General features: G+C 51.0%; 1 protein-coding gene across 1 annotated transcript in view; it reads left to right on the plus strand.

The window, feature by feature from the left end:
- LOC149341350 (neuroligin-4, X-linked-like) overlaps positions 1–22,985 on the plus strand; it is a 66,857-nt gene extending 43,872 nt beyond the window's left edge. Inside the window, exons 2-10 of the mRNA XM_089543415.1 lie at positions 1,335–1,484; positions 3,348–4,015; positions 6,217–6,524; positions 8,895–9,022; positions 11,184–11,470; positions 12,831–13,288; positions 17,293–17,363; positions 19,149–19,256; positions 21,174–22,985. Coding sequence (XP_089399541.1) covers positions 1,335–1,484; positions 3,348–4,015; positions 6,217–6,524; positions 8,895–9,022; positions 11,184–11,470; positions 12,831–13,288; positions 17,293–17,363; positions 19,149–19,159 — 2,081 coding nt within the window. The 3' untranslated portion in view covers positions 19,160–19,256; positions 21,174–22,985. The remainder of the gene's footprint in view (positions 1–1,334; positions 1,485–3,347; positions 4,016–6,216; positions 6,525–8,894; positions 9,023–11,183; positions 11,471–12,830; positions 13,289–17,292; positions 17,364–19,148; positions 19,257–21,173) is intronic.
- Positions 22,986–24,669: the final 1,684 nt, after the last annotated feature.

Below are 24,669 nucleotides of genomic sequence, written 5' to 3' on the forward strand. Positions count from 1 at the left end.
GAAAATGGACCTGCAGATACCGCATTAACACAAATGAGGCGCTCAGTCATCTTAAAAAACGCTGTGGCTATTTGGGGCTGCGTATTTCGGAAAGGAAATAAATATTAATAATAACAAATAAAAAGGAACCAAGCTAAGTGTACTGAACCTATGAGAGCTCCGATGCGAAGCACCCCTAGCGTGAAGGTGAGTGATTTAGAAAAAGAAGGAGCGGTGGTTAGGCTCGCGTTTATACGGTACATTACGCAACGTCTTTCGGCTCGCGAGTCGGGCAACATCGTCCAATTCCAATTTCACGAACCAGATGCCATTCCCGAACAGATAGCCTCAGCGTTACCGTCGGTGGCTGCCGTGTGCAAGAACTATCCACGAAGTCCCTTTGTGCTGCCGTTTTTCCGCCTAGCTCATTCAGCGCTCGAGGAGCTATACCGTTTCCTGAGAGTGTTTTTTTAACTTTGCAGCTTACCATGCCACGATCTTTGATTTCAGTTTCCTCTTCTCGATTCATTTGCTTAGACAAATACGCGGTTAGCGATGGACATATATCTGACCTAACTGCTTCTAACTAGAGTTAATAAAATTCGCACAAAGAGACCAGGCACTTTCGTTATTCCCCTGCTTGTTGTGCCGTCACTTTTCTTCTTTTTACCTTCTTCTTATTCTCTTTGGTTGCCTGGATACCCTTCGATTCGGAGAACTCAAATCGCTCCCTTCGAGAAACTACCTTTCTCGTCTTGCTGTTCCTGCGAGAAGAGCTTCACCGTAATCCGCATAAGTGTGCAGAGAAGCCACTCTCAAGAAGGGGCTCTGATCGGGGGGTACAGTCGGGCTAACTAGAAGTGGATCTTCAGCTGAAAATAAAACGGTGCTTTGGCAAAACAAAGATCAGATGGACACTTTTTTCGTGCCCTCCTCCTCCCCATTCTCCTTCTCTCCCGTTTTTATTACTTTCACCTCATTTAGATCTCAACATGCCAGAGGGCATAGAGTGATGGGTGGACAATTTCGCGAAAGCTCTCCGTTATGCTAATGACTAGAGGTCGTCGGTTCATTTTCGTCAGTCCCATGGCGGCTGCGCTTTGATGGGGGCGAACTGCAAAGGCGGCCACGCATAATGCTGAGAGACGTCCGTACAGAGACGTCGGAGAATCCCAGACGGTGTTTATATATATACTGTACGTTTTCAATTCGAAGCGTGCTGACCCGTGGCAAGGGCTGCCGGGAATTAGAAACCGACTGCCCCGAGCGTGCGCTGAAACTGTTCTTATTACATGGTCGAGAGCATTTGCTGGTTCTTTAATCTTGCTGACTTCTGTCTCTCCTTTATTTCGTAGTGGGCCGAGACGCAGTGCGTCTTCCCGTGCTGATGTTCATACACGGCGAGTCTTACGAGTGGAACTCTGGCAACCCTTATGACGGCACGGTCCTGGCCTCGCTGGGCAACGTGGTCGTGGTCACCATCAACTTCCGCCTGGGCATTCTCGGTGAGCTCGCCCGGAATCACTGCACGCAAACTTCGTGATGAATACTTTGCTGTGCCACCGGAGAGGGAGCTTGGACGCAGTCATTTCTCTCAATCTCCGTGAGCCTCGCGACAACCGTTTAAAGGACTTGTCAGCGCTATACAGACTAGAAGAGTTAGCAGATGGGCTCACGTAGTTGAAATGTGAGTGGATCTGTTGTATGGGAAAGCTGTGGCAAAGGAGGCTGCGGCTGTTAGCGCGACTTGAGTCAGCTTAAGGAAGAAGGTTTGCTCGGGTTCATTCGAGCGATGCTTGCATTGTTATGTTTTTAATGAGTGCATTTGACGTATGCATTGTATGCAGATGCATGCCTGCATAGTGCGTGCAAACGCAGGCCTTCTAAGTTTTCTCGGACAGCTTCTCATCTCCCCACATTTTTGACAGTTTGCGTCAAACAACGCAGAGTGGCTTGAAAGGAGAAGTGAAAGTGATGAAAGCTTGCTTGGATAACAATCTAGCCCCAAGATAACCTAGATAGCAATAAAGACCACCCATGTCTTTGGAAGTGCTCACTACTATGTACATGGCTGCGTATGGGTGACGTGAACCGTGCTGTATACAGGGCTGAGCAGGTGAAGGAAAGGTTATCAGAGTTATCCAAGCATGGGGCATGGAAGAGGAGAGATGAATAAGAGAAAAATTGTCGTTATCATCATCCTGACTTCGTCTACTGCAAGGCAAAGGCGTCTCCCATATCCCTCAATTAACCCGGTCCTTTGCCAGCTGCGGCCAGCTTATACACGCTAACTTCTTAATCTCATCCGCCCACCTAACTTTCTGCCGCCCCTGCTACGCTTGCCTTCTCTTGGAATCCAGTCTGTTACCCTTAACGACTAGCGGTTATGTTGCCATCTTGTTACATGCGCTGATCATGCACATTTCTTCCTGATTTCAACAAGGGCGTCATTAACTCGAGTTTGTTCCTTGACCCACTCTGCTTTCTTAATGTGACATCTATCATTCTTCTTTCTGTAGCTTTCTATACAAGGAAATAATAGACGAAGAAGACAGCTTGGACAGAAGAGGCCCGCATGAAAGTTCAGTGCATGCCCAACGCTCAGTGAGCATGCATGGCAACACAACATGCATACCTTGCGGTGGGGTGAACCAGACGTATGGGTTAGCCTGCAAGATTTTAAGGCGAAAGCCTCATAATGCCTCATACTGTCGTTAGCAGACGCGTCGGCAGCCGTGTCGGCAGATTTGTCCGCCTTTCGGCGTCACTGCTTAAAAAGAAACTGCGCCGAGGGTGGGAATCGAACCAGGGCCTTTGGCATTTGAAGAGGAGACGCTACCACTCCGCCACGAAGGCTCAAGGTTCGAGCATGAATAAAGGCGCATCTAGTGAATGCATGGGTTTCATAAATAGAATAAAAGGAATAAAGTCAAGAAAAGGAAAAATAAAAATAAGAAAATAAACAAAATAAGAACAAAATAAAAATAAGATATGAAAATAAAAACAAAAAATAAGAAAAAGAGCAAGCATAAAAAACAAAACATGAAAAATTAAAAAGTAAATAAAAACAAACAGTGCGCCAGGAAACGCTTTCGCTTTGCAGCACTTTAGAGAGCCAAAATGCCTCCTGAATTTTTTGCTTTATTGTCTGCTCAAACTTGAAATCTCACGCGGGCGTGGCCGCATTGCTGCTAATGAAAACTGCTTCCCACGTTCATATGATGCACGGGATCCTGGCCAGGTTATCAAACTTTTCATCACGGCACTCCGTGTCAGCGCGTAGCCGTCCGCTCTTTTCTCGCTGGTAGGGTCTTTTGAGGGGAGCTTCCTCTCGCGTGCGTGCGCTAAACCAACGCGCGGCTTCGTAGGCTTCCTTCCGGCCATGGGTAACAGCGCGCGGGCCAACAACGGCCTGCTGGACCAGATCGCGGCGCTGCACTGGATCCGCGACAACATCGCCGAGTTCGGCGGGGACCCGGCCAACGTGACGCTGGCGGGTCACGGCACGGGCGCCGCCATGGCGCACCTGCTGCTGCTGGCGCCCATGGCCCAGTCGCTGGTGCACCGCGCCCTGCTCATGTCCGGCTCGGCGCTGAGCCCGTGGGCGCTGGCGCGCGACGCGCCCGCCCACGCTCGCCACGTGGCCCGTGCCCTGGACTGCCCCGTGGCCGAGGAAGAGGGCCTCGTAGAGTGCCTTCGGCTGCGCCCCGTGGGCGACCTCCTGCGCGTCCCGCTGTCGGTGCCCGACCACCTGAGCGCGTTCGGCCCCACCGTGGACGGCATCGTTCTGCGCGGCGAGCCCCTGGAGCTGACCGAGTCCCTGGCGTCGTCGGGCCGCCGCCTCGAGCTCCTGATGGGCGTGTCGCGGTTCGAGTCGTACTTCTTCGTGAGCGCCTCGGAGGAGAAGTACGGCATCGAGGCGGACCGGCGAGACCGGTTGCTGCGCACCCTGGTGCGAAACCTCTTCTCCTTTCACCAGCAGGAGATATTCCTCACCATCGTCAACGAGTACACGGACTGGACGAGGCCCTTCCAGGTGGGGTCTCTCTCTCCCATTTTAACGCGAAAGCATTTCTTGGCTCGTCAGTTGCGTTCGTCCGACATACAGATCCATAGCCAATCCAACACTGCCCGCATAACAATCCACACATTGGCTAAAGTGGCTAAAGTTATAAAAACGAACATAAAAATGAAAATAAATTAGCATTTAAAAATGAGAAAATTTTAAAAAGAACAAAAAGATGACAAAAGTGAACAAAAATTAAAAAAATATAACATATCGAAAATAAAAAGAACAATAACGACAAGAAAAATGGAGGGAGAAATAGAGGATAGAGAAAGGCTTTAACATTTCTGCTCTTGAGCAGACAAGTGCAATCCTGTTATTTTTTTCATTTCCCTACCGATAGCTGAAGACAGCAAGTTCCACCTGCCTCTTTCCTTAGTTCCTTCATTGCTAACCTCCGTGCGGTGCAATGAGCAAACAGAGGAGGGGTAGAAAGATGTAATTGCGACAAAGAACACGCGTGCATTTATTCCGAGTTAACAGCCCTTATTTTACCCCTTCCTTTATGTCGCGCCCTACATGCTTCTTTCGTGCATGCGGACATTTAGTGCGCTGTTCGTGACCACACGTGGCGCCTAAATCGAAAGACAGTGTCGTTTCTTGTGAACCGTGGGGCAAAAAAGAATTCTCTATCTACGTCTGGTCATATGGGAGGTATCTTTGTCAGTTAGCATATGACACCAGTTAACATATGATACGTACACCAAGTATTTGTAGCACGAACATGGGACGTGATGGGCTATGATGCACGTACCTCAATTCATCAGATAAAAATAGAAGCCCTCAAACCGCCTAGTTTTCTGCGTACATGCGGCACATATGCGGGTGACATCTAGTTAAAAAAAAGAAATAAAACTTGTTCGTTAGCGTAAGGATTTTCACGCACTCGCTTTATCGGTGCGACGCTATACGTTAGGGTTCCTTGTATGCGGCCCTGTCTCCCGCAGAGAGAGGGGGGTCCATCTCCCCTTGGGAAAATGAAGTTGGGCAAACGTCAAGCCCTTGAGGCTGTTTTCTTTGCGCCCGAGCAGCCGTGCAGGCGCCGATGAAACAGCGTCGGCACTGCGGCAGGAGGCCTCCGTTATTGACATCTCGCTTAATTAGGCGACCGCGCGGGCACCGTTCGGGTGGCGTAATGCGAGCTCTTCGAACGAAACGCGAAAGAACCAATAGAGCTCTGCACTGTGCCTCGCTAACTGATGTCCCACTCGCTGGTGACGGAGGCCCGTGGTAAAAGCTGTCGCAACGAACGCTTTCACGAGCCCCCCGCCGCGACTCTGGCGCAAAGTCAAGCATATGGGGTTACGAAAACAATAGATAACACAGAGCAATGGCGACACAACCCGCGGCGGAGATTACGAAACATGATCGCGTAGACAGTGATCAAAGGTAAAGAAAACTTGTATCGAGTGGGTGGACACCAAGGGCCTAGCGACATAACAGGTTGAAGACACAGGCGACGAGACCGAAGAAAAAAGACATTAGGTCAATATACTTGAACTGTACTGTGAATAAAGCATGATAAATAACCAATAAACCTAAGATAAAACTGTTTCGTACGTTCTGGAGTTGCCTGTCAGGCTGATTACGAGACACACATTTCCAGAGAACAGTAAAGAGTGTTGCATAGCTGGCGTTGCATTCCTTGCGATCATGGAAACGTGAAGGTATTTGGAAGCGATAGCTTCACTCTGCTAGGTAAAGCTGGGTATCGCCGCGTGGGCAACATTACCTTCGGAGAAGCAATCCAGGTGGGCCACCTTGGTCACGTGACCTTGTGGCGTCCTCATAACCTGCCCATCGGATTGTGAGAAAACAGACTACCGTGGCAGGTGGCTGCTAAATTAATCATTGGTCGCGCGAGCACCATCGCGGCAGCATCCGCCATCGCAGGGCAGTGGCGCATCGCTTAACCGCTGCACCACTGCGCCTGGAGTGGTATGAGGACTCCCAGGAATCTATGAGTGTTAAGTAGAGAATGACCAATTCCGCATATATGAACCCATTAACGCTCTCGCGTTAAGGCGGAGCATAAGTGTCCCCTTCATTTTTTCATTCACTCCTTTAGCGCGCACACGCGCTCAGGCTCGCATTCGTCAAGTGCGCAGGAGCAGATTGTTCCCTCCTAGAGCAGTCTCCCTCAACGCAACGCGTCTGCCGTATTGGTGCAGCATCCTCTCAACATCCTGGACAGCACGGGTGAGGCCGTAGGCGACGCGTTGGTGGTCGCTCCGCTGGTGCGCGCGGCGGGCCTGCTGTCCCGCGCTGCGCCCACTTTCCTCTACGTGTTCGCCCACCAAGCCGAGCTGTCGTCCGACTACCCGAGCCGTCTGGGATGCGTGCACGGCGAGGAGCTCGCCTTCGTGTTCGGAGCGCCGCTCGTCGCCGCCTTGGGGCACTTCGGCCGCAACTACAGCCGACCCGAACAGGCACTCGCCGAGGCCACCGTCACCTTCTGGACGAACTTCGTGAAGTTCGGGTGCGTATACGTGCCGACGCGCTTACTAAACGTGGAACGCTTACAGCAGCCGGAGTTTGCCAGGTTCTGTCAAGGTCTCGCACTGCCTATAAACACTGACGAGGCGCGGAAAGCCCGGCTCCGGAGACCAGAGCCTTCGTTTCGCTTTACCATACGCACCAAATCATCATAGCATAAACAACCCAAACATCTTTACCGCCCAAATGAAGAACTTTAAGTTATATTTCATCAATTCTGCACAGTCTTTCTGTTCTTTGCCTAGGTGAGCATTGTTATGGGTACTAAATGTTTTTTAAGTTCCGCCATGTTGCCTGCATACTGCTTGAGGATCGTTGACATTCAATTACAGTCTTCATTCTAATTTGTTTGTTCCATGAGCGCAAGTATTTCCCTTGTTTTTTTTTTCTGTTTTCCATAGTACATAATTTCATTCTCTATATGTATGTTCGCCTTGAATGTGCACATGTTCTGCTCTTTGCCTTTAGCGGGCCTCGAGCATCTCTCAAGCTACCCTTGTAGCTTTTCGCCCGAGGCGCATTTCCTGTATGTCTAGAAACAAACTTTCTATACTGCAGTCAAATCTACCAGTTCTGTCAAGGTATCGGAAAGCGTAATAAATTCTGACGAATTCTCCACAGCCCCTGGCATTATCGAGTTTCTCGCTGACTGCCACCTAACACCGCCTGTCAGTGATCATGGCGCTTTTAGAGCGGTCCAAATCCCGCTGCTAGACAGGCGTACCTCTGACTGAGCCAGATGGCATAGTCCCAGCGAACATTTGGAAACGCTAATATTTCCGGCGTATACGGCGCGCTACTTGTAAGAAAAGGTACATAACTGTGATACATCTCAGTGAGGAGACGACGATGGTGATAACGAGCAGGCAATGGACCTCGATGATGGTGATGAACTGTTCAATGCCCACTGTTCAGTTTAATTCTATCTTTAATACCAGCTGTGAATTAAAACTCAATGTAATACTCTTTAGTGTCCTCTTGTGAGCACAGAAGCAGATGTGTACCGGTCCAGGACAAGCCACTAGTTGATGTTTCTTCCGCTCTTTGAGGATTGATATTCTTTGCGAAACGTCAGCTACACGGATACATGTGCACTTTTACACAAAGCTGGTACTTTTTTGGGTGGTACAGTTGAAACACGAAAGCAGTGTGCTCCAGCACAGTGGAGTTATGTTAGAAAATTTCTGGGACCTATTGATACCGATGGACGAGCTGCATGTAGACCAAGCTGCCACAACCACGATACAGTTCACGATAAAATAGTTTCCGCCTGATTGATTACCAAAGACGGGGTCTCACTGAGCTGCGTGGTTCTCACCACTTCAGGTGGTTTTGAACGAGGAGAGCAGCGTATCACGTGGCGTGATGTCACCAGTCCGCGATAACTGGTGCGCGTACAGAGAAAAAGAGAGCAAAATTTGTTTCCAAGATTTTTGGCGCGCATTTTATAACAAGACAAAAATAATGTAGGCCGACAAGTGACAGTTCTTTATTCATTTTTTTTGCCAGCAGTGTCACCGGTTGACAAACTTTTGACAAAATGTCAACTCACACCTGCTTCCGAGACGAGTCGAGTGCGTCTGCTGGAGCTGATGCGAGTGCTGCTTGACAATAGCTAGTTTGCTGGGCTTGCTCTGTCACATGCATGTTTCAGTTGTCGTGTGAGTGCTCTCAGCTGGTGGAAAGCCTGCCGAAATGTCGCGAGGTCAGGCATTCTTCCGTCAACTTCCGTCAACTTGGTGAATCCTCTCAACCGGTACGCGACCATGGCAGCGAGCGAATGTCCCGTAGACGTGAAGCGGTGCAGATGTGAAGGGTAACCTTTTCTTGGCAAATTTTGCAGCAGTTCACCATGATGTAGCGGATTTCTCGACGGCCACTCACTTTCTATAGTTACAACACACTTTGGGAGTGTAGGGACTTGGCAGCGATGGGATCACACGCTCGATATGATAGTCGCAAGAATGGCTCGTGGACTCACAAATGCCTATATTCAGAAGATTCCGACAGCCAGTGACGCAGGTGCGCTCACGAATCTTACACACATCGCACTCTGTTCGCAGAGGTGTCCGTGAAAGCTGTTTGTGAGTGTCACGTTCTTGCATGTACTGTGACATGCCTGCCGATAATAAAGGTCACGCACTGGCTGTCTCGATCCCACATGCCACCTGTAGATGGCGTTGCAACGCAGTTCTCCGTTGCTCCGGCTCCCGCCGCGTGGAGTATACCACTTTTGTCCCCGATAGTACACCATCCGTTCGCTGCCTTATTTCTAACAATCACGTGCCAACTCGGTCGCCTTTCGACGTTACCAGATCGGAAGTGTGACGCAGAACTGTCGTCGCCTGTGCAGGGACCCCAGCTACACGGGCCACACCGCAGGCAGCACCGGGGCCGGAGGCGAGCTGCACGCCAAGGGACGCTTCGAGCGCATCGCCTGGCCACCCTACGAGCCGGCGCACCAGAAGTACCTGCTCATCGGTACGTGGCACACGCAATGTAGCTGGCCGTAGCATGTAATCTTTTTCCTTCCTGTGGCGAGCTGAGCACACAGCGTACTTTATGCGGCGTGACTTCTATTTGCACTCTATTTGCAGGCACGGGCCCCACGATACAACAGTGGTGCAGGGGAGGTTGTCCTTTTTGACGCCAGTTTACACTCTGTATTTTCAGGCACTTAATTAGTGTCTCTCGCGATCTCATGGACCCAGAACGGGGACGTAGCCCGAGTGTGACGTTCCCACCTGTCGGGGGTCAGTCACAATGCAACACAGTTGTTTGTTGCTATCTACGGGTTCTGCTGAAGCGAGGAGAATTGAGCCAACATACAACGCCTCCAAGTCAACCTAATTTATTTACACTCTGCCTGAAGGTGAAACTGGGAGTTCCGCTCACCGCTGTCTTGAACTAGGCGTCGGTGCTGTCCGGCCAACGGGTGCCTCGCTCTCGGCTGCTCTGGCAGGTGTGGCGCTCAGGCTGGTGGCGGTCCCACGTTTCGGTGACTATGACGGGTTGCGGCGTCAGGCTTCTCGGACGTCTCGGCTGGCGGTCCTATGACGGGCTGTGGCGTCAGGGTTCTTGGGCGTCTCGGCTGGCGGTACTCTGACGGGTTGTGGCGTCCGGCTTCTTGGGCGTCTCGGCTGGCGGTCAGTTTGCAACGGATGCCCTCGGGTCCGGCCTCACCGACTCCAGACCAGCGCGATCTGCTTCCGTCCACCTCGCCCGTCTCTGCCCGTTCTTTCCTTTGTCTCTGTCCCCAACGCGTCTCTCTGAGGACTCCCTTTCTTTCCTTCGGTGTCCTCCTCGCCTCCTCTGCTGGGAGCCCTCTTGGTGCTAACTTGCCGGCCTCCCCCGCCACCTCGAGCCATTAGTAAGGCCGTCGCGCTGCAAGACAATGCAGGCCAGTGGGCCCGCGAACTCCGGGAAGCTGTTTGTGCCGCGAGCGTTCCGGCCTACCCTCCGCGCCGCAGGGTGCCGGCCTCTTCGCGAACGCGGAGCTCATGTTCAGCCGAAGACGCACTCCTCTCGAAGTTGACATATTTATGAGGGTCACGGCTGTCCTCTCTCTTCTCGCATCGGAACCCGGGGTGGTCTCTTCCAAGAACCGCGGCTTGGACACGCGACCACGGCATTCGAAAACTTGGCCGTCAACGGACAAAGGGAGTCCTCCCTTAGCAGCGGAAGAGAGCAGCTGCCCGGGGAGACAGTCTGTTTTCCAAGGGCATGGTGGGGCCCTCTTTTCTTTTGGGTTAACTTCCCTTAATAAAGACCCAACTCCTAGCCTTCTCCGAGTCCACAGCCCGTACCTCGCAACAAGGCCGTCTGCAGGCGTGCATGCACGCACACACAAACGCACAAACGTGCCTGTCTCTGCGCCAAAGGGGGGGGGGGGGGGGGGGAGTTGGGGACGCGCTGCAAAACGGGCCGCAGGGATGCGTGTGGTCGCGCTGGGCGCCCCGCGCGGCCTCTCCTCTTTTGCCCTCTGGCTATTTCGCACGTCTCTGTGTTGCGCCCGCTGCATTCCACACAACCGCCTTCGCTGACGGGACAGGGCGATAATTTTGAGACAGACACAGTGTCTCTGGTGTTAGTCGATGGAGAGAGTTCTTTTGGGCCATGCCTAGGCCTCCCGTACACAGTCCTTCACACGAGTACTTTTATTTTATGTCAAATGGAACACAGATTTTTAGTGCTTAACGATTTAGGAGTACTTGAGTAGGGCTAGTTGGCCTATGTTATAAATCTGAATGGCGTAAAGGACACGGACACAGGAAATGCAGAATGTACAGAAACGATATATTTTTTTAAAGATTTAGCGATTTATCGGGCTAGCTGTAGCACATGCTGCGCTTGCCACAGCCAACCTTTTCATCACTCCTGTTTCTTGTATCAGCCAGACATCTCCTGTCAGTTGTTCAGCAAAGACACGGTCGTCGTTACTGCCAAGCTGGACAGAGCTACCACAGCTCTGTCCAGCATAGCCAGGAGAGTTCTGTCTTGCGTTGCGTTATTGCGTAGCATGGTCTTTCTGCTCATTACTCGATGCCAAGTTTCTACGCGGTCTTTCATGTCGCATTGTTTCCTCTGTGGCGGAGTGTTTGTGGTGACCACGTGACCGGGGACCCTCCTCTGTCTCCCGCAGGGCTGAAGCCCAAGGTGAAGGACCACTACCACGCGCACCGGCTGTCCCTGTGGCTGCACCTGATCCCGCAGCTGCACCGGCCGGGCGCCCCCGAGGCGCACCACCTGCTCGAGGACCACGACAACCCGCTCAGCTACGACGGCCACGTGCGCTCGCTAGACGGCACCGCGCCCGCATCGTCCTCTTCCTCGTCCTCCTCGTCCACGGCGCCCAGCAGCAGCACGAGCAGCAGCAGCAGCAGCGCCGCCCCGCTCTCGCCGGCTCCGGGGGTGCCGCAGGCCTCGCAGGCGAGTGGCTGAAGGGGAGCGAGGCTGCGCTACGCGAGGGTGCAAGGGGGCAACCAACAACTGCGCAATGCATTCGACGCACGCCGAGATGGCCTCGCCGACGTTACGGGTTCAGCATGGGGTTCAGTGTTTCCTTGTGCCCTCTCCCTCCCCTTGCCTTCTCTCACCGACGCGCCTGCCTTTGTATACGCTTTCGCCATTTCACCACACTCCTCGCAGTCACATTTAAGTCGACGCGCGACCTGTCGCTTGCATGTGGATGTCGCCCGGAACAGCCGTAACGTAGCTAGCGAGGGGGCAGCGTTCTACCAAGGCCACTCATTCCACTGATTACGGTGCCTGAATAGAGCGTTCCTTTGGTACCACTATTTAAGTCGCGACGCCATTTTTCGGATTAGCCGCGGTGAAGTGCTGGTTGCGAGCTCCTGCCAACAGAATCAAATGAGCTTTATTGTACAGTTGTCTTTGACCTTGTACTCCTCGTCAAGTTGCCATTTAATGTCTTTTCACGTCCTGTGGGCTACACATCGATCAGTTAATTGTAACCGCTCTACGCCGTGCTCTTGACAAATATAGCTCGCACGACTGGCTCTTCATTTTTCGTATAGCTCCTCTTCAGCGTAAGAGCAATATTCTTCATAGTACCGAAGCCATTGACGTAATACTTATTTCTGTCGTCACAAAGAGGAAGGAATGGCGATGAATTTTTGTCATAATACAGCATCCTGTCATGGCTACAAGGCATAGCCAGGAGCTGTCGCTGGAAAGCTGCCTAGAAGATAGTTTTGTGAGGCTTGCTGGGCCAGTCACTGCATGCTTTTCACCCTTCTTCTGGCTGAACTTGAGGCTGAGGCTGGGCAGCAACTGACCAAGGTACCTTCAGACATTCTTCGTGTGTACAGAATTTGATCTCAGCTATACTGGAAACTGGTCTTCTGCCACATCGAAGTGTCGGGTAGTGTAGCTCCAGCGTCTCGGACTCGCCCACATCTGGTCCCAGTGACAAAAATGCTGCATTGCGACGTTGTCTATTGCAGTCCAGCAGTCACAGCAAAGTAGCCTCCTTTTGTTCCTCCACCTGCTTACAATCACCGTGTGTTAACGACGTCGGCACGATGAAATATGCTCGCTGTGAGAACTTACCCGACATGCCACGCGAATAGAATAGGTTTCTGAGAATCCAGGGTACGGTATACCTGCTGACGCAGAGGCCCCGGCAGCCATATCGGGATGGGAACCAATCGCGCCCGCATTCAGAATGGCTAAATCATAGCAGCGGAAATTCGCTTGACCACGTCTGCGGCACCATGAGCTCCGTAGGGTAGCAAAATGTCTTACTGCCCTTCTGGTCGGCTCGCAGGGCAACGAGAGCGGTGCGTGGCCCGCCGAGGCGGCGTCCACGGCGCGTCCTCTGTGGGAGCCGCTGTCCGGTGGCGGCTACTCGACGGCGCTCAGCGTCACCATCGCCGTCGGTTGCTCGCTGCTGGTGCTCAACGTGCTCATCTTCGCCGGCGTCTACTACCAGCGGGACAAGACGCGGCTCGAGGCGAAGCTGCACAAGCGCAGCTACAAGCTGGCCAAGCCGGGCGAACCTCCGCACCTGACCACGGCCGGGGGAAAACCGCTGGCGCTGCGAGCGCCGCCGCCGTCTCCCGTCGGGCCAACAGTAGGCGGAGGAGGAGGCGGAGGCGCAGCCAATATGTCGGCCGGCGGCAACGCGGCGACGCTGCCGCCGAAAGCGCCGCCGCTGCCCGAGGCGCAGCCTCTGCTCGCGCAGGGCGCCAGCCTGGCGCGACTCGTCCTACGCACCAGGCCGCCGTGAGTATGACTGCAAGGTCGATGCACGGCTCAATGGCGTGTGTCGGGGATACGGTTAGCTGGTGACCAACAGGAAAAGGCGAGAACGAAACCAACGGGACGCTGGCCTTCGCTTTATCAACGCCGGCTCGAGAATATGAGCTGAACAACGCGCAATGCATAATGAGATCCGCTGTCTGAACGTGAGATGACGCAACGCACGTCCGCATCATGTCGTTCAGCCCCCAGCATCCAGATTCGTGAATTCACTTTCGACTGGGCATAGGACGGAACGCCTAACGTTCTGTAATGGATTGCCATGTGGTACTTAACTGCATTGTGCACATTGTCATGGGGTTCCTTCTTTCATATATTTACGCGCTTATGCGTTATACAGATACTGCAGCAATTGAATAGGATGGTATAAAAAGCATCGGCTGCACGAGGTCGAACAGGACCGAAGTTCGACGTTGTTTAGAGTTACAGTAATTTTTTTTACTGTTTATTTGATTACTGAAGGGTCTCATATTGAGACATTACACGAGGGAGTGGGCGTTAAAAGGCAAAAAATTCAATAAAAATTTCGCTATAACCAAATGGTTTATAACGAACTAACATATATAACGATCGAATAACCATTCCACTTGGAAGCTCCCATAAAAACGGTATGCATCTCATATCGTTTCTACGAAGTGAAATTGTCCTACAATGGGATATAAGGTACCTCTAGTGAACCATGCTGGCCATTTTGAGTTGAGTATTTCAATTTGTTGCGGTACCGATTCGATGTAACGGTACCGAATCCGTTCCGATTCGATTTGACAAACTGAAATCGCCGCGCATAGCCTGCTTTATCGAGCACCGCACAAAACATGCGGAAAAGCTATTCCGCCTAAAGCGGGACTTGCATGGAGCGATTTTCTGGACAATTCGTCACCCTCAGCACGCGGTTTGATGCTGGGACGCCCTTCTTAGCTGAAATATGGATGTCCAGCCCCCTGAACGCTGACACGCTGCGCGGTGCGTACGGTACGCTGCGATATATCGCGCTTCGACAGAGTTTTCCAAGGTCGTCGCAGTTCCCTCGTTTCACAATCTCCTCGTCTTTGGTTCCATGTTGAGTTTAGCTTTCGCACCATTGTCTCATATTTGACACCGTTCCAACGCAGAGTCGACACCACCCTAGCCAAACTTCGCACGGTGGGAGACCAGGTGGGCCGCATGGTCCGCCGGGTCTCCAACAAGCGGGGCGGATTACGAAGCAAGGATGCACTGCGGCTTGCCCATGCTTTCGTAACGAGTAGAATCCTCTACTCAACTCCCTACTTGCACCTGCGCAAACACGATGATGACCAACTGGAGGTCATCCTGCGGAAAGTCATCAAGCGGTCTCTCGATCTCCCGGTCACCACGTCCAACCAGAGGCTTCTGGCTTTGGGCGTGGTGAACACATTTAGGGAGCTTCGAGAAGCCCACTTAGTCAACCAATACACGCGTCTTTCACAGACCACGTCCGGTCGCCGCCTCTTGGACCGGCTACACATCAAACATGACTACCACATTGAGGAAAGGGAGAGAGTGCCAGAACCCTGGAGACGCGCCCTCCGGGTCCGACCCCTTCCCCGCAACATGTCCAGAGAAGACCATAGCGGTCGTCGCCAGGCGCGCGCGGAAGCGTTGGCGCGATACTATGGTAACCAAGAACACGTGTATTACGTGGACGTTACCGGCCCACACCACGGGGGGTGGTACACGGCCGCAGTCGTACACAACACAAACACAGTTAACGGGCTCACTTTCAAAGCCTACAACGCAACACACGCGGATGAGATTGCCATTGCTCTGGCTCTCACGAATCCCAAGTCAAAACACATCATCACCGACTCGCGAGGGGCCTGTCGGAACTACGAGTTGGGCTGGGCTCCCCCGCTTGCCTGGCGCATACTGGAATATAGCTGTCGATGCGAAGATCCAACTCCACGCAACCTGATTTGGGCCCCCGGTCACCAGGGACTCCAGGGAAACGAACAGGCCGATCAGGCCGCCCGCGCACTCTCTTCCCGGGCTATCTCCCTGTCCTTAGAAGGGTACTCCCAATCAGACAATCTGGCCCTTACATTCAAACAAATCACCGATTACTACAAGGAGGAGCACCGGCGCTACCTGGCCCCTTGTAAGGGTCTGGATCGCGCTGACGAGCGCCTCCTCATCAAAATTCTTACTAACACTGTGCTGTGCCCGGCGGTGCTTAAACATTTCAATACATCCTTTGATGGCGCGTGCCAGTTCTGTGGGGAGGTGGCTGACACCTTCCACATGGTTTGGGCGTGTCAGTCAAACCCATCTATCCCCCCCAACCTCAACCTCACCAGAGAGGACTGGGAGGCGGCCCTGCTCGGCTGTCAAGACCTAAAAAGCCAACAGGCTTTGGTTCAACGGACGCGGGCGGCGTTGCTTGCCAATGGGGCACCGGAATAGGGGCTCCACCCAGTATTGTAAGGGGAAAGGGCCAATAGGGTCCTACCCCAATCATCTTTCTGTAAAAAACTTAATTTCCCATAAATGTTTTTCACCACCACCACCACCACCACCGTTCGGCAGTGCGCATGTTGTTCGTGACGGTATCGCGGTCCCACTGGTTCCACAGGTTCAAGCGTGGAAAAACGAAAGCTCCACACAATTCCCGTTTACCAGATGGCGGCCGTAATCAATGCCTTCGAAGGAGCGTATGCATTCTCCACAACACATTTGTGCCTTGCAAAGAAGTATTTTGGCGCGGGTGCTGTTGAGCTGTGCGGCAAAGCTAACCAAAACGACCACTCGCAATGAAATCACCGCCGCGTGTCCTCTTTTGTAGTGCCCTAATAGACAGAGCTAAATATTCTTAATAGGTTTTCTGAAGTTTATGCGGTCCGCGGGAGACGCGAGCGCGTTGGCAAGATTGACGTAGTCGGTTGAAGTACAGCTGCGGACATAAGTAAACGGATCACTCTATTCGGTCGCTTTCCCTACGGGAAATGAAACATTGTTCGTCCGTGGGTCAGCGTATTAACGTCCACTACCAGCATGCACATGCCGTAGCTTTCAATTTCAATTAGGTAACGCGTGCAAAATATTAGAATCCAATAGATTTCTTCCTTTACTTTTGCATGCACCTGTACGTATATTCGGCTACGAGGTAAGCACTCATTGCGCGTTCTGAGGGCTCTCGTTACGCTAGCTATGGTGTCAGTATATGCTATGGCAGGTAAGCTCGCTGGTATGCGGCAGTTGCAATCAAGGTCGCTTACAGCTATAACGAAGAACTTCGTTAAAACGATGTTCGACCGTAAGCACTTAACAGATGTGTTCACACAAGCACACAATCTTGAACATCTTTCTGTCGCCAAGAATTTCCAGGCCAAAGTGCTAGTGGCGTCCTTGTATTCCATAACAGAGCCGTGATGTACAGCTTGCTCGTAGAAAACGAAGGCTTCAAACTCAGCGTTGAATGTGGGCAGTTTCGACTTTTTAGCTCGAAGGCAGCAATAAAGGACACCAGGTGCCGCCATATCGAAGTGTACAAATTGACAAAGCTGAACACAATTGACAGTAGTTTTTTGTGAGAGCCGAGAAGTCCGCTCTGCTTCGAAGCCCTCCATGACGGTTTTGCTGAAACAGTGGGTGTGTAATGAGGAGGAAAGAATGCAAGTGGCTCTTGGTGGCCGTTAAGCGTAGCACAAGTCTCTTGCCGAAGTAACAGCTGGCAGGAATTCCGACTCGCTTATCCAGTTTCTGCACAGAAAATATTATATATTATATGGGTAACTCGTTGTTCAGCACCCTGTAGGCGCCACTACTGGGGCGTCTGACGTTGTCAAGCGAGAGTTCCAAATCTACCAGTGGACACCCATTCTCCTGACATCGACAAGACTAACTAGGAATTATTTTGAAATAAAGTTGTCGTGCTTGCTGTAACCTTGAAAGACCTTCTCGTCGTATTCTTCCATAATGCGCCAGGGTGATGCACTTTTATTTTTCTACAGGGAGCCACAGGAGAACGTGTGTGTGATGCAGTGGCGGAAGCCCGGCTGCTTGCCTCCCTCCGGCGCCCCAGGCAAGTGTTTATCTATTTATTTATTTGGTTTGATATCGCGAAGAGACACGGGAAAGAAATCAAGGAGGGGAAGGGAACCTGCTGGCAAATCCAACCAAAAGAGGCGCGATGCTTGCTTGCTCAAGAAAACAGCAAGAATCAGAAATAAGAAATGCGCAGAACATAGCCAATCCCTTATCGCCGTCATAGATTATTATAAAGCGTTTGACTCAGTCGAAACTTCAGCAGACATGCAGGCATTGCGCAGCCAGGGTGTAGAAAATCCATATGTAAAAATCGTGGGAGGGAACAGCGCGAAACAAAACGACAGACAAAGCAAGATGACACAAAGACGAGCGCTGTCCTTGTGTCCTCTTTGTGTCCTCTTGCTTTGTCTGTCGTTTTGTTTCGCGCTGTTCCCTCCCACGATGTATCAGTACAAACTCGTCCAGTTATCTATCCTTCTTCAATATGTAAAAATACTGGAAGGTTTCTACATCGGCTCCGCAGCCAGACAGTCCTCCATAAGAAAGTAGTATAATCCCAATAAAGAAGAGTGCTAAGCAGGGAGACAGGATCTCTTCAGTGCTATTCAGTGCGTGTTTACAGGAGGTATTCAGAGTTGTTGATTGGGAGCAGTTAGAGTTAGTGGAGAATACCTTTGTAATCTGCGATTGGCTCGATGGCAATGCAGTGCTAATAACTCAAGAGCTGAATTTCAAGGCATGATCAATGACCTAGACAGGCAAAGCAGAACGGTGGATTTAAAAATTAATCCGCATAAAACTAAAGTTATATTGATCCGGATCCCGAGAGTAAATAACTAGAATAATAAGAATGGGATGGAACGCATTTTGAAGGTTATCTCAGATCATGAATGACAGTTTACCAATATCCCTCAAGAGAAAATTATATAAGATCATCAATGGAAGTTTGCCAATACCCTTCAAGAGAAAAGTATATAACAGCTTTGTCTAACCGGTACTCACATTTGGGGCAGATACGTCGAGTCTAACGAAAAGGGTTCAACTTGAATGGAGGGCAACGCAGTGAGCTATGGAAAAAAAAAAAAAATGTTAGGTGCAACGTTAAGAGACAGGAAGAGAGCAGAGTGGGTAAGAAAGCGAACACTGGTTGATGACATCCACGTTGAAATCAAGAGGAAGCAATGGGCATTGCCCGGACATGTAATGCGAAGGCAGCGTAGCCGGGGGCGGCAAAAAGTTAGGTGGGCGGATGAGATGGCATTGGAGAGACTGGCTTTTCTTTTACCGTTGCCAAGGGGATTTCCCGTGCGGGTTCAGCATGCCAATACCCCGATAAGTTATTAGAGAAGCGGGCCAGCTTTTAATTCGCGCTTCACTGGCGCCACATTTCATCTTCCTTACCCTTCCGTGTACCGCTTGATCGTGTTCTTTGCTGTACCTGCAATGCAAGGATTACGCGGTTCAGGAATCGGCTACTGAAACTTGAGCAAGCCAGGCAGTCTATGCTTTCTTCACGACCGTCAGATATTCGTCAATTTATTCGTTAGCTTAGCTAAGCTCAAGTTCTCAATTGCTGCTTATCGCATAGGTGCCCGTGTGAGCCAATATGACTAAAGCTGCTCTCTCGCGGGTTCTGAGGTGCTTTCTCTTGCGGGCCCTGGTGAGAGAGGTGACGGCTCGGGACTATAGTGTCGCGGCGCGTTTTACATCTCTCGTTCCCGGTATATTTCCGTGTTGATGGCTGATGGCTCTCTAATTCGCGTATAAACACCACTGAGCAAACAGAGATCATGCCTGCGCGTCGGACGCAACCACGCAGGCTCCGGATAGCAGACGCCGGCCTCCGGGACTCTCTGGCCAGCCCGACGAGACTCGGGCCCTGACTGCGCACGGAGCTGAAGGGCAAGCAAGACTCGGATTCTCGCCGGTACTGCCCTCTACTCTTGACTTTACTGCTGCGTTTTCAAAAGCTGAGTTATCAATACAACTGAAAAGTGTCGACATTAAAAAAGGTGCCAATGCTTGTTACAGAACCCCAGGGGATCGAATTAATTCGGAGGCCTCTACTGCGGCGTCTTTCAGAGCCCACGTGCAACTTTGGGACGTATGGGCGATATAGTATGGCGTTAGCCGATACCATATTGCACCACACCACACTGCACCGCCACCTCACCTCACCTCACCTCACCTCACCTCACCTCACCTCACCTCACCTCACCTCACCTCACCTCACCTCACCTCACCTCACCTCACCTCACGTCACCTCACCTCACCTCACCTCACCTCACCTCACCTCACCTCACCTCACCTCAACCTCACCTCACCTCACCTCAACCTCACCTCAACCTCAACCCCGCCTCAACCTTACCCGAACTTCACCTCAACCTCAACCTCACCGCAACCTCACCTCAACTTCACCTCAACCTCACCTCAGCATCAACCTCAACCTCACCTCACTTCAACCTCACTTCAACCTCACCTCACCTCAACCTCACGTCATCGCGCCGCGCCACGCCACACCACACTTGGCTTGTACTCGTGGTCTGCTAGTTCCTTTCGTTCCAACTGCTGTAACAACTTGTGCCAAGTGCGTAATAGATATACCAAGAGCGCCACACGCCAGTCCCATTCGCAGGATCCAGCGGTGGCAACCCGAATAAGTAAAAAAAGAAAACGAGTTAAACACTCGTCATCAAGGCTTCTTGTGACGTTTCTTCCCTTAGTGAGCAGAAATTGGGGATAAGCCATGATTAGTTCGTTTCCATCGCCATGTGCTGCAAGTGATCACAGAGATTCTAATTTTTATAATTCAGCCGTTAAACTATTGTTTTCCTTCGCACTACGCAAATGACGATTCTTAAAGGCACACTGACACCTGAACTAAAGTAGAAATGCGCTTTGCTTCACCGCAGTGTGTCTGTACAAAAACAGTTCTTCAACCTACTCAGAGTATGCTGGCATCGCCACTGTGAACAACGAATCGACACGCTCCATACAAACTAATTGAGATTTCCTTCTGGCTTCTCTTTCTCCTCCTGCATTTCCCTTCCCATGTGTGGGGTAGCCGACCTGGAATTGCCTGGTTAACCTTCCTTCCTTTCCTTTCTTCGCTATTTCGTTAGTAAACAGTGCATCCAAGCTTACTCGTGCAGTTCGTTATCGAAGACCGACTACCTAAAAGTTACGCACGAGCCGCTGCTAATTGGTGTCAGGAGGCGTTAGTGGGTAAATGAGCACTATTTTCTCATATGTCTCAACAAAAGCTATTCAGTGTGACATAGCAGCGATTTCAGCACTGAAAAATTCTTGCCACCATGTTTATCTTTCTTGGCAACGTTTTTAAGTGGACATAATAGCACGCGAAAAGAAGGCATGTCGTTACTAAGCATAGTAATTCATGGATTTCTCGTTGGTTTTCACTTTTAGTCTACTTCCCGAATACCAAGCTTGTTTCGCGTGGCCTTCCTACCACGCGTTTAGAATTCCTTTCACGTTCCAGCTTACGAGTTCAAGCATGCATATAAATCGAACACTTCATTTCGTGCTCAATACTGCGAGTCAGCTCTGTCAATGGGAGTATGAGAAGCGTACATTTTTTTTTTTCAGTAGTTTTTATATATACGCACATGAAGTAAGAAGAGATTTGATTCTTGAGTGCGAGTTAAGCGCTCACTTTCATAATATTCCTACCTGAACAGAGCGACCTGAGACAGTGTTCTCGTTGCAAGCAGCACGATGCAATACCGGGGAAGCCATACCTGCACAAGGCGTGCCGTTACGAGTGTCCACATAGAGAGCTGTGACTCTTAGGTGTAGGTGAGCATTACTGCCGTTCGTTTTGCAGGTGTCCCAGGACCCCCGACCGAGGCGCTCGAAGTCAGGACTCCGGCGCTCGACGTACCCTGTGTGCGCTGCACTGCGCCGGACAGAACAGTGCCATGCAGGCGCAGGAAGCGAGTTGGTTGGGGTGAGGTGCGGGAGGAGTGAGGTAGTGTGCGGGAACGCTTCGTCGGCGCCGGACGCTGTGTTCAGCCGTCCCGCAGTGCACGCACCACCGAACTCCTACACGCACCTAAGAGAGCTTGGCCGCGTCCCGTGGCCCGACGTCGCTGCTGCAGACGAGCCCTTCTAAGCGTCATCACGTAATGGACAATGATCATCCCGGAGGATCAAGTTGAAGCGGTCTGCAAGAGTCCGAACGCTTTGTTTTGCGTCCATGCAACCCGCCGCGCAAGTGGTTAACGAGCGTTTTGAGAGACTGCGGCTTCGTTCCGAGTAGCCTTGCACGGAATGCGACAGCCGAGGCGGGACGTATGTTGGTGAAGCTGTCGGTTTCGGCGCCATTTCTGGTCAGTGCCCGTGCCTTTGTCAGACGCTCGGCGAAGGCCGCGCTACTGGTCCGCACGTGGTCGAGAAGCGGCGCCTTCTTTGCCTGCATATTTCTCGCGTCAGCATCACTTTACCGGACTTTGGCTGCTCGGACGCAAGCTTATACTTGAGGCCAAAATGGTTTTTGATCTGCGTCGAAACCGTGTCATTTTACATTCTGCCGTGTTAGTGTGAGAGACAAACACTGCCAGAACGATTTTGTCCTGGACAGTTTTCACCCCCCGTGTGTGCTCATCGCAAGTGTCAAAGAGATGGAAGGGTCCGCATCCGATTTGGCGCATCCACCACTGCGACGGCGCCAACGAGTTTGAACTGGTGTGGAGGCTCAAGTACGCGGCCGTTTGTCGATTGGGTGCAAGCTCAGCCGGAAAAAAAACCAACTTAACCCCCGCCAGCAAGCCCCACAACAAGGTTGCCCGAAGCAGCAGCCGACAGATATTACCAATAAACTCTGCTGAGAGCACGGCTATGGAATTCGGCCGCCAAGTTCTACCAATAAGATACAGAGTCAAGTTCCACCGGCAACGTTAACCGAGGGTGCATTCAGCAAGTTCGATCAGCATGTTCAGCCAAAGACGCGGCCGCTGATTTAGTTTGGCATGCTCTACCAGGAAGTTTGACCCAGTGACTAGGCGGAAAGCTCTGTCACCAACGTAGGAACTACGACCATCCTTCGGCTCGGAGACGTTTGAGCACTGCGATGCTCCGTTGTGTAGGAACATCCCGCTCGTCACTCCTCGAAGCTCGCTGCAGTTCTCAAGGGTGGTGACTGTAAGGAATTTGGATGCGTGTACGTGTACAATCACAAAACCAGTAAAGGAAAAAAGGTTGAGAAGTGTACAGAACGTCCAGTTTTAGGGGTAATCATATCATAAAAAAACATGCGCACGCGCCGACTCTGTGGTTTATGTGTTTTCACATGCAAATTCAAAAGAAAAGGAAAAAAAAAGATCCCCTTCATTTTGGTGTCTTAGAGTGAACAAAATACCGATATTTGTCGACTAAATAACCTGAAGTTATGTGTCGTGGACTGCAGTTCACAATTGAGCTGTATAATTTGAGATATTAAGAAATCTGTAAAAGGTCTGCAGTGACTGCAATGAATTCCTTTCTAGGTGAGTGGAATGCGTTGACATCTTGCTTGCATAACGGGACAACTCAGGCGTACTACTCCGGAATCGTACTGTCCTCACTGCTGAAGGGAAAATGTGATGGAACAGAATAGCGCTGCACTCGGATGTTGTATACACAAGGCTGCTGATCCGCACTGTGTGTTGTGTTGTTGTGCTTTATTATTCCAAAAGGCTGACCCGCTAGGGTCGTGCATATAATGCAAAAAAAAAGTTCGCTTATGTCACGGTAATGTTTTGTCATGTAACACGTATGAACACACACTGATTTTGTTGGTTCGCTCTCAAAACTGGCTGTTCTACATTTGGAACTAGTGAGTGGAGCCCGGGGAAAGTTTTCTGGGGTGCTGAATGGACTCGGCGCCGCATCTCACAGCAAGCAGTTTGTTTATATACACAATGCAGCGCTGCTAATCATGAACCTTGTGTCTCATGGTTGGCAGATTTGGTTGCAAACTGAGAGGAACAACACGGGTGTGGCCGCCTCCCTTGCCATGCTCCTCGCGTTGAGTTCCCTAATGTTTTCCACAGGAGGGGGCCAGGAGGCTATGCAACCGACGATTGTCTGAACCTAAGCATCTGAACCTGCTAAACTCTGACGCTGTCGCCAGGCAAGTCGGGGGATGTTCTTTTTTTTTTTTCATTTGCCCGCTCAGATGAAAAAGAAAGGGAGACTGGAACAGCTGAGCTTTGCCGGGCTTAAAGTCAATTTAATAGAATAAAAAAAAAAACATGGTAAGCGTTCAAAATAAAAAGAGCCATTTTAAAGGGAAACTGCATAGGTATTAAAAATAAACGAGCTTAAAAGGGTTGAATGCGTGAAACTTGCAGGCAAAACATGCGAAGTCTTTTTGGGCAAGCCTATGAAATAGTGACGTAATCGGTGATTAATATTGCGAAGATCTTGGAGCTTTTCTGCAGCGCACAACGCCAAGCGGGGGGCGCATGATGACGTCATCGATGGTATTGGTACATTCCAAGGCATAAACGCCTGCTTTGAAGGAAAGAAACCGACGCCACCGAAGGGAAATCGCGCCGAGCGTAGTTCGACAGCGTCCAACGAGGCACAGCAGGGTGTGGCTGACGACAGCGGTAACTTGAAATCGTACCTTCCGTGACGTCACACAAAACTTTCCCGCACTTCTTTGATGTATTGAGGAGAAGCCAAAATTCAATCGTCGATTACGTCACTGTTTTAAATGATAGTGTAAAAACACTTGGCATTATTTACCTACAGCCTATGTAGATTCGAATCCTTGAATATTGCGAAATTCCCCAAAAGTGCTGCAGTTGCCCTTTAAAGAAAAAGCAGTTTTATTACAAAAACAGTATCCGCTATCTGCACGACCTTTTGTACTTGTGCAGTGTGTTTATCTCCTGACCGTGCCTCTGCCATGCCGTGTCTTTCCGACCACCGCCCCTGCTGTGCGTGCAGCATCCGAAAAACATCTGCTCACCTTGTCGACCTTTCTTTGAACCTGAGAGACAAGTCACGTGGCAGAACAAAGCGCATAAAGTGGGGAGCGTTTACGGAAACAAAAGGTCGGGTTGAGCGATTCATCGCTGCTTACTCAGCAGTAAACGTCATAGTCTAATGACACAGCGGTCAGTAGCCTAGACGGGCAGATGAGCGAAGAACGCAGCACTTTCGGGTGGCGATTTTGCAAAGCTGAAGGTAAGTGAGAGGACGGATCCGTTTATTGGAAAAAATCCTTGTCACAGTTAAATGAGGGTGCACGACCGGAACTTCATTACTGCCCTTATTATTTCTCCTCATTCATATATATACGTCGACATCTGTCTAAACTTAAAAAAAAAAAA

Source organism: Amblyomma mixtum, chromosome 5 (genome assembly GCF_055824585.1).
Source record: "Amblyomma mixtum isolate Tamu chromosome 5, ASM5582458v1, whole genome shotgun sequence".
NCBI lineage: Eukaryota > Metazoa > Arthropoda > Arachnida > Ixodida > Ixodidae > Amblyomma > Amblyomma mixtum.